Here is a 10,796-nt window from a genome sequence, read left to right as displayed (position 1 = left end):
AGGATGACCGAGAGCTTATAGCGAGTGTGCTGGGATATACACTCGGTGGAGCGTATATCCCAGCACACCCGCTCTAAGCTGTCAAGCCTGGATTCAAATCTCATCCCAGCTACAAACAGTCATCCCGGTGTTTCAGAGGCAGAGCGATTCATCAATGTGTGTGCCGTCCCTCAGATGGACGTTAACCTGGGCATTAGATTTGCCAGAATTTCTCCCCACTCGACTTGTCACTCACCTCTCCTCTCTCCCTCCCCCTATTTCACTCTCACCCCTCTATTTCTCTCCCACCCCCTTCCTTGCTCCCCCTTCCTTCTCTCACCCCCCTCCCCCTCCTCATTCCCCACCCCTTCTCACTCCCCACCCCTTCTCACTCCCACTACATCCTCACTCTCCCTTCCTCTCTCTCCCCCTTCTCTCTCTTGCACCTTCTCTCTTTTCCCGCCTCCTCTCTCTTCCCTCCTCTCTCTCGTTCCCACCCCCTCCTCGCACCCTTTCTCTCCCGGAGTGCATCGCGACTTGTGGTGAAGCGTTACTCTCCCGCCCTTCTTCCTTTCTTCCCCTCTTCCATGCTACCCCTGCCATTCCTCTATCTCTCCCCTCCTCTGTATACCCCTCCTCTCTCTCTCTCTCTCTCCCCTCCTCTGTATACCCCTCCTCTCTCTCTCTCTCTCTCTCTCTCTCTCTCTCTCTCTCTCTCTCTCACCCTACTCTCTTCCTCTTTCCCTCTCTCTATGTCCACCTCTTTCTCCCTCTCCCCCCCTCCCCCCCCCCTTCCCTTAGCATTCCCATCAGCGAGGCGACAGGTGGTATTTGCTCATAAAGAAATAAACACAATATAAAGGGATTTGAAACTGGGATACCAGCATATCTTGAGTTAAGTGCTTACATGGGAATGTGAACAAGACCAGTCTGGATCCATGCTTGATATGGTTTGGGTATATTCAACCTAATGATAAAGGTTTGTGTCTTGCATGTGAAAAGTAAAACCTGTTGGTATTTGGTAAGGAGAGTATTGAGTTGTGTGAACTTTTTATACCACCCCAGACCCCAGGTCCTGCAACGTACAACATACCAAGTATGAATGTATGCAAAAACAGATTACCAGAGTATACTATGAGACCTCAATTGGCGCTACTAACTCAAAGGTATAAGAACCCAGGCCCTGGAACTCACAGGCCCGAAAAGGTACGTACTGTCGTCAGCCCATATCTGCCGACTTAGCAATGAACAACATTATTTTCCAAAATGATGACCCTCATAAAGGAGGGATTTTGTTTCAATATCTATTCAACCAAAGAAGAAATACCATGCAATAATTTTCACTGTGTGTGGTGCAGGTGACAGTGACCCATGTGCAACTGCCGTCATATACCTTTGGAATGCGGCACTCTGACTACAAAAAGCCTGTGTTGATGTGATCGTGATGGAACATAAGTCGTTCTGGATTATCAGTGCATTCGACAGTTAACGTAATAATAAATGACGATACAACATTAACGAGTCTGTCTGCCTCTTCTATGTCGGAGCGGAAACTCCTCTGAAGGTGCAAGGGTTTTACTTTAAACAACTAGAATGGCACTCGGTAGAATGCATACCCCTGCCAGGCTGAACAGTTTTTCTTTGGTATGCAAGATCGAGGCTCGTGTAAGAGCTAACATTGATCACAAAAAGACAAACTGACACATAAAACATAAAACATATGGTATAGGGAGCAGGAGAACAAGATGGAGAGCATGGACATCGAGAGATCTGTGGGAGGGAGAGGGCTTGGGGGGAGGAGGCATGGGAAGGGGGAGTGGGAGAGGTAAAAAAACACATGGACACTAGGACTTCCAGGAAAGAAGTTGGTATTTCAAAAAAGTGGATCTGGGGTGAAATTAAGGAGGGTAGAATAGATGAAGGTTTTGGATGGGGGAAGATAAGAGATGGTGGTGAACAGCTGTTTTAAAGACCTGGACGGTGGAGTGGGATTGAAGAGAGTGTGGGAGTTTGTTCCAGAGGCGGGAGAAAAGAGGAATGAAGGAGTGAAGGTGAGCAGAGAGTCTTGATTTTGGCAGTTTCACCAGAAGAGGGTTGCAGGCAGATCTTGTGCGACCTGTAGCAATATTTGGGTACTCGCCGAAACCCGTGGAACATCCACGAAAGGGAGGATGTGGTGTATGGATAGAGTGTACCATTATGGATGGCATAGGGGATTTGCTTGTCCGAGTAAGAGTTAGGAAGAAAGATGAGAATGAAGAGTGCGTATATGAACAACGATCGCCGACACCGGCACAAATGCATGCTCTGGATTGTCCACTCAGTGGACGGCTTGCTTTCGCCTTCGCCTGTCCAATCAGCGGACGGCTTGCTTCGCCTTCGCCCAGCAGACGCCAATACGATGGCGTCGTAAGATGGTGTCGTATCGGCAGTTAATCGGATGCTTTTGGGCCCCAACGTCGGCTAATTCAGATTTTTCGAGTATGGCTGTACGTGATAAACAAAGAGTGCGGTTCGTAGATCGTAAATCCATTAGTGCCGTGGGCATCGGGTCACTGGGTGCGGCGTAAAAGGGATAACAAAGTCGAGTCCTTACGCTATTATTATATAGACTAGCCGAAACCCGTGGAACATCCACGGAAGGGAGGATGTGGTGTATGGATAGAGTGTACCATTATGGATGGCATAGGGGAGCGCTCATGGGATCTTCTTCTTCCATTAAGCGCCAATTTTTTCTCTTTAAGTTAAGTCCAATCAGTCCTCTCTGCTCGAAGTGCTCAGGCCATGCCTTCCCGCTCTCATACTTTTATTTCCGTTCAGTGTAGAAAGAGATTGACATATCGTTCGTCTGTTTTCAGCTCGTTATCTTTAAGCTTCCTTACGTCTCGCCACCTGCTACACCTCTCTGAGTTACGAGGATTTATGCAACGCACCCCGAGTATCGCAACGTCACTCCATTTAACTTTATTAAAATGACGATAAAGACGTTTCCTTATATATCCTAATTTAAAATGTTCAAGGGAATAAAAAGACCATTTGGTTCACACCACTCGACTGTCCAATCAGCGGACGGCTCGCTTCGCCTTCGCCCAGCAGACGCCAATACGATGGCGTCGTAAGATGGCGTCGTATCGGCAGTTAATCGGATGCTTTTGGGCCCCAACGTCGGCTAATTCAGATTTTTCGAGTATGGCTGTACGTGATAAACAAAGAGCGCGGTTCGTAGATCGTAAATCCATGAGTGCCGTGGGTATTCGGATCGTCACCAAAATCGAATCGATTCGTCCTTGTCACACACCCAACCTGTCCACCAGGTTTCGTCCGAATCCATCCACAACTTTTTGAGATATTTTGTTCACAGAGAGACAGACAGACAAACAAACAGTGAGGGGCGAAAACATAACCTCCATCCAACTTCGGTGGCGGAGGTAATAATGGTTGAAGCTCAATAAAGAGCGACAGTTAGATGAGTTCATCAGGATGGTACAGAGGTAGTGCTCACTTATATTTGATTTGGCAGCCTGGGTTCGATTCCTGACGCACACTTTAAACTGCTAGATTTGTGCTTCACAAGCAGAGCCTCCTATCTCCTACCATCAGCTGGTGGATGTACAAGATCTCACCGTGTATTTTGCAAAGTGTAGGCTAGTTTTCACCAGCACAGTGAACAAATTACACATTCCTGGCCACATCACCTCCAGTCGGATATCAGGCCTGACCAGCTGGTTCATGAAAGACTTGGCCCAAAAAATTTCCCCCCACCAATCAGACAATTATGTCAGATTATTTGAGGACTTTGAATAGGTACCGTGAAATGGGGTGAATAGGGACAGCAAGGTGAATGGGGACAGCAAGGTGAATTGGGACAGCAAGGTGAATAGGGACAGCAAGGTGAATAGGGACACAAACTGAAAAAAAGTTCGGAAACTTTTTTCGCTGAAAATTGATAACCATACTGATTTGTTGATATTTGGGTTGAAAGTGTTCTCTTGTTTTTTTAAAAAGCAACTTATAGTCCCTATTAACCCCATATATGGGTTAAATAGGAATAAATAGGATTTTTATGGCTGTCCCTATTCACCCCGTTTTACGGGTGAATAGGGACAGGACCCATATGTGGGGTTAATAGGGACTATAAGTTGCTTTTTTTTAAAACAAGAGAACACTTTCAACCCAAATATCAACAAATCAGTATGGTTATCAATTTTCAGGGAAAAAAGTTTCCGAACTTTTTTTCAGTTTGTGTCCCGATTCACCTTGCTGTCCCTATTCACTCAATTTCACGGTAGTAGTAGTTAGATGAAGAGGAACTGCAAAAGGTATATGAGACACCACAAGATGCCATAAGCGGTGATGGAATGAATTCATGACATCCTTTTGTTGTATTAAGGTGTGATGATGCATATCACAAATGATGATCTGGCTGACATTAACAACTGTTCCACATCAGGAACAATGCAAAATGGCATTCCTGAGGTACACTTAATAAAGAGAACTGAATAAAACCTGAAATGGAAGTTCAAATAACAGAAGTTCATTTGCGTTGCAGATGTTAAAGAGACAATAATTTGAAGTAAAAAAATGACAAACTGGTTAACAGGTTTCCCCTAGCCTGGACTCAAGGTCCACAACCAAGGTTAGGTTTGAGGTCTAGTTTTATGGTTGAGAAACATTCCATTCTCTGCGATAAAGATCTTTGTGCGAGAAAAATTAGTGTTGCGACAAGTGGAGAGTGGAGTGTTGCGATGCGACGAAAATGTGTGAAAATGATGATGTCATACGTCATGTGGTTTGGCAGCCATCTTCGATAGAAAAACGAAGCTTATCCGATCAACACGAAACTTCACACAATATCCCCTACCAAATTAGTGTTGCGACACATGGAGAGTAGAGTGTTGCGATGTGACGAAAATGTGTGAAAATGATGATGTCATACGTCATGTGGTTTGGCAGCCATCTTCGATAGAAAAACGAAGCTTATCCGATCAACACGAAACTTCACACAATATCCCCTACCAAATTAGTGTTGCGACAAGTGGAGAGTAGAGTGTTGCGATGCGATGAAAATGTGTGAAAATGATGATGTCATACGTCATGTGGTTTGGCAGCCATCTTCAATAGAAAAACGAAGCTTATCCGATCAACACAAAACTTCACACATTATCCCCTACCAAATTGGTGTTGCGACACATGGAGAGTAGAGTGTTGCGATGCGATGTAATGTGTGAAAATGATGATGTCATACATCATGTGGTTTGGCAGCCATCTTCGATAGAAAAACGAAGCTTATCCGATCAACACGAAACTTCACACATTATCCCCTACCAAATTAGTGTTGCGACACATGGAGAGTAGAGTGTTGCGATGCGATGAAAATGTGTGAAAATGATGATGTCATACATCACATGGTTTGGTAGCCATCTTCGATAGAAAAACGAAGCTTATCCGATCAACACGAAACTTCACACATTATCCCCTACCAAATTAGTGTTGCGGCACATGGAGAGTAGAGTGTTGCGATGTGATGAAAATGTGTGAAAATGATGATGTCATACGTCACATGGTTTGGCAGCCATCTTCGATAGAAAAACGAAGCTCATCCGATCAACACGAAACTTCACACATTATCCCCTACCAAATTAGTGTTGCAGCATATGGTGTTACAACAAATTAGACAACAAATTAGACAACACAACAAATTAGAGTGTTGCGATGCGATGAAAATGTGTGAAAATGATGATGTCATACGTCACATGGTTTGGCAGCCATCTTCGATAGAAAAACGAAGCTTATCCGATCAACACGAAATTTCACACATTATCCCCTACCAAATTAGTGTTGCGACACATGGAGAGTAGAGTGTTGCGATGCGATGAAAATGTGTGAAAATGATGATGTCATACGTCACGTCGTTTGGCAGCCATCTTCGATAGAAAAACGAAGCTTATCCGATCAACACGAAACTTCACACATTATCCCCTACCAAATTAGTGTTGCGACACATGGAGAGTAGAGTGTTGCATGCCTTGACGCCAAATCCAGCACAACATGACGACTGTTGCAGGAAAAATAATTGTTTTTATGGATAGTGATAGGCATAAGTTATTATTGATTAAGGCGTGAAGGACTCGTCGCCCATTAAATAACAGTCCGTCAAGTACATTTCTGTGCCTTCTTCGAGACAGTCCTGAAGTACGCGTGGCATTAATTCTTCCACGGCAGGATTCATGGCGGTTCTTGTATGCATAGTACATGTACACCACTGAACAGGGTTGTGATGCCACAGTATTTTATGGATTGTGTGATTAGTCATTTTCGCTTACATCAGCGAACGCGGAACGCAGTCACCAAGTGGGAAGTGCCGTTGGGCATTTTCTCCGTTGGGATCTATCTGTCTGAGGAGAAGTGAATTCTTGCAGAAAGTTTTCTGAACCTACTTGGTTGCACCTGGGTGGGTTTGAGGGTAGTGGAGTCGTGACTGAAACCTGAATCCTTATTCAGGTTCTCCCAATGACTCCATTGTTGGTCTTTGCTTATTTCCGGTTCCTGCTGATGACTCCAATGCAGTATTTGGTCTTCCATTTGATTCTTGAAAGGCCGTTGCACAGCCAGAAATGCACTGCATGGGTTGCCAAAAGCAAATCTGGCATCATTCGACTTTTCTGGTCTCCAGATGAAGAAGGCAAATCAGTAACCGTAACCACTGAACGAATGGCACTTTAAAGTTATCCAGAAGTTCGGGGTTGCATTAGTGAGGAAGTGTGCCACATCGACAGGACTGTGCAATTGTTTCAGCAAGATGGGGCCACACCTCACACTTCCAACAGGTCACAGATACAGTGACTATAACAGAAAATCTGTGATCGAATCATTTCTAGAATGACGGATGTTGAATGGGCACCATATTCTCTGGAGCTCAACCCACCTGACTTCTATCTTTTGGGGTTACCTGAAGGATGGAGTGGACGAGGGGAGACTTCAGACCATTGACGACCTCAAAAATGCAATTTCCACCAACATCAAAGCAATTCCGGTTCATGGATGCAGCCGAGTTATCGACAATTTCACCAGGATCATCCATTTGTGCCCGCTGCAGCAGGGCAGCCATTTAGGACATGTTTGCGAACTGTCAGTAGTTTCTTTTTTGTGAATTACTTTATCTATTATATAAGAGAGCGTTGGTCTGTCTGTGTGTCGCCATTTTTCTCAGAGATGGCTGCACGGATCTTCGTCAAACTTTCAGGGGTTCATCAGTGGTTGCTTGGGAGTGTTTTAGGCAAAAAACAAAAAAACAAACAAAAAAAACAACGTTTTTTGGATTTTTCCAAAATCGCTCTATAGTGCCTAAGCCTTTTTGATTAATGACACTTATATACATTATACAAGTACACATTCGCATAAATAAATACAAAACAATTACCAGACATTTGAACACAAATAATCAAACAATACCGGAAGCGGTTCAAGAATAATGAAACAATTGGTAAGGTAAGGCTTGTTCTTCTTCCTGAAAGTTATCACACTTAACTCAGAAACGTGATCAACGGTACATTCAGCAGCAGATATTCAACAAAAAGGTAAAATGATGATTTGACATTTGTGATGGATTCTGATTTGGACGTAATTGCTTTTCCATTATATTTGCCCTCATTTCAAACATGTTAATGTTTCTTTTTCGCTTGAGCAACGCCGGGTACTCCAGCTATAAACACTTATATACTTTACTCGGGGTACAAATACAAATACAACTTTGTCTGGGGGGTAACATGGGCTATGTGGCCGCTGCTTCAGGCGGGGGTGTGGGGGACCGGGGGAGGGGTGTAAATTCTCTATGTAACGTGTACCGTGTAGCGCCACCTGGTGTTGGTGGCAGAGGGTATTACAATTTCCTTTTTTTACCTGGGCAACACTGAGGTTAAAGCACTTTTAGCATGGGAAAATTTTTCCTCCTTCCCTTCCCCCCAACCCACCAAAACGGAGAGGCCTGTCAAAGCCAACCCCCACCCACCCAAAAGATGTATATGTGGTATATCGTTCCCATCCCTCGCTCCTCACCTCCCCCTTCCCCTCCTCATCCCCCTCTCCTCCCCCCTCCCCTCCGGCAACGCTGGGTACTCCTGCTAGTTCTACATTTTACAAAGATTCTTATGTTTAAGTTTCATGTTGTTTCAAAGGAAAATTAAGAAAGTATAAAAACAACTTTGGGTTGCGTGTTTTTTAAACCCCCTATAGTTACGGCTTCTTTTGGAAGCTTTGTGAACCATTTTAGGTAACAATCCTTATCTCACACACACACAAGATATATGTTCGGCTGCCCTGATGAACTCCGGTGCTAAGGGATTCTGCGTGTGCTGAGCATTATGGGACAGATTACGTCATTTCAATGGAAAGTCGAATGTTGCGTGAGGTGTTTTCACGCCTTCAATCGCCTCGACCCTCATTTAAGAACTCAATATCTCTCCCACCAGTGCTCAATGGAAACATTTAATTGTGAGAGTTCATTCTCCTGGAGGGAGCAATGGAATGACTGACTATGCACTCGTCATTTATACTTCTCCCACCCCCCCCCCCCCCTTCCCACGCCTCCTCCCCCCAAGCCCTCTCCCTCCCACACATCTCCCTGCTCTCAAATGTTGTGTGCTCTCAAGTGTTTGTGTGCTTCCCCTTCTCTTTTTTTTTTTTTTTTTTTGTATACAGAGTCGAGGCTCGTGAAAGAGCTAACATTTATCAAACAAACAAATCAAACAAACAAGCAAACAAAGTATATAAAAAGGGGAGTGGTCGACAAGATGGGGAGAGAAGGGGAGGAAGCACACAAACACAACATTTGAGGGCAGGGACATCGGGAGATGTGTGGGAGGCAGAGGGCCTGGGGGGAGGCAGGATAGGTATAAAACGCAAGGACACCAAGGACTTCCAGGAAAGAAGTCAAAGTCACCTCAAAAAAGTGGATTTGGGGTGAAATTAGCGGGGGTAGAAAAGATCAAGGTTTTGGATTGGGGAAGATAAGAGATGGTGGTGAACAGCCGTTTTAAAGACCTGGAGGGAGGAGTGGGATTGAAGAGAGTGATGGAGTTTGTTCCAGAGGCGGGAGAAAAGAGGAATGAAGGAGTGAAGGTGAGCAGAGAGTCTTGATTTTGGCAGTTTAACCATAAGAGGGTTGCAGGCAGATCTTGTGCAACCTGCAGGAATATTTGGGGGACAGAGCCCAGGGAGAGCTGGGGGAGCAAGGCCGGAGAGGAGTCGGTAGAAGACGGAAAGACCACCAACCTGCCTGCGGTGAGTAAGTGAAAGGCCCTCGGAGATAGCGTCATCGCGGGAGATTCCAATGATTCTGAACGCTTTGGTTTCAACAGCGTGAAGACGAGCTAGGTGTGAGGCAGGAGCACCAGCCCAGAGGGGAGAGCAGTATTCCATTGAGCTGCGGATGAAAGCCTTGTATGTGGTGAGGAGCTCAGGTGTGCCAAGGAAGGACTTCGCACGACGGAGGATGCCCAGTCGGCGACTGGCTTTGGAGGCCAGCTTGGAAATGTGGTTTTCCCAGGAAAGATCATGGCAGATAGTGAGACCCAAAAGCTTGAGTGACAGAACTTCTTGGAGAGGATTATTCAGAAAGTAGATGGGAGGGTTGTCCAGTCGGTCTTTTCGGAGAGACATCGTAAGAGTGTGAGATTTGTCAGGATTGAAAGACATGTTCCACTTGTTTGCCCAGTCTGTGATTTTGTCCAGGTCTGCAGAGAGCGAGGAGGCTGCAGACTGCCGATCTGAGGGATGAGGAATGGAGCGGCAGAGAGTGGAGTCATCAGCAAAGAGATAGAGAGGATTTTCAAGAGAGTCAGAGAGATCACTGATGAAGACCAGAAAAAGCACAGGGCCCAGAACACTGCCTTGGGGAACTCCAGCCTGAACAGGAAGAGGAGATGAGAGAAACCCATTCAGGGCCACACGTTGACTACGACTAGAGAGGAAGTCCGCCAGCCATGCGTGGAGATTTCCATGGATACCAAAGGAGGAGAGTTTGGTGAGCAGAGCGGGGTGCCAGACCGTATCGAAGGCACGTGATATGTCGAGGGAGACAGCTCTAATTTCCTGTTTGGCATTGAGGACCTCCATTGAGGACCTCTTGTCTTCTGCTCCCTCTTTTTATATATTTTGTTTGTCTGGTTGATTTGTTTGTGAAGTAAATGTCAGCTCTTTCACGAGCCTCGATTCAGTATACAAAAAAGAAATCTGTCTGATGGACATGGAAATGGAAGAGCGACTCACCACCATCAGAAACTGTTTGAGCATCCAAATGAGATATGAGTTCTGAAGAATGCTGTGGAATTGACTGGTGGTTGTGGTTGTACAGTTTGCCAAATTGTTGGGATATGAATGAATATACGAATGTCTGATTGTCTTAGGATTTGATTGTCCCAGTCTGTCTGATTGTGGTAGTTTGTGTGGGTGTAGACAGTGGCCTGTCTAATTGTAGTTTTATCCAATTGGTGATAATTAATGTCCTAATGTATTGTGATGTCTGATTGGAAGCAAAATAGATTAACTCAATCAATACGTCCCACTTCAATCACCAGTGTTTGATGTGAAAGTTTTGGGACACTTGGAAAGTCAGAAAGAGGGAACCTCCTCAGGTCTTGTATGCAGTCCTTGCTTGCAGTCAATGATGTCTCTGTTCTGTGGTGCTGAAAGCGACTACAGTACAGTAAGTACAGTATCTCAACCGAAAATGATAATCACATAATTCAACCCACGAGCAGAAACATCAATGGCCTCTTCCCCAACAAATCACTTCTCTGGGTTGTTCTTTCACCTGCGAG

General features: G+C 45.1%; 1 protein-coding gene across 1 annotated transcript in view; it reads left to right on the top strand.

Annotated features, from left to right (window-relative positions):
• Nucleotides 1-1,497, top strand: part of LOC137432290 (ciliary microtubule associated protein 1A-like) — a 17,331-nt gene extending 15,834 nt beyond the window's left edge. Inside the window, exons 3-4 of the mRNA XM_068124101.2 lie at nucleotides 1,045-1,185; nucleotides 1,338-1,497. Of these exons, the coding sequence (XP_067980202.2) occupies nucleotides 1,045-1,185; nucleotides 1,338-1,418 (222 nt within the window). The 3' untranslated portion in view covers nucleotides 1,419-1,497. The remainder of the gene's footprint in view (nucleotides 1-1,044; nucleotides 1,186-1,337) is intronic.
• Nucleotides 1,498-10,796: the final 9,299 nt, after the last annotated feature.

The sequence above is a fragment of the Myxine glutinosa genome, chromosome 8 (genome assembly GCF_964187855.1).
Source record: "Myxine glutinosa chromosome 8, kmMyxGlut1.1, whole genome shotgun sequence".
NCBI classification, from domain to species: domain Eukaryota; kingdom Metazoa; phylum Chordata; class Myxini; order Myxiniformes; family Myxinidae; genus Myxine; species Myxine glutinosa.
This window is presented reverse-complemented; position numbering and strand designations above follow the sequence as displayed.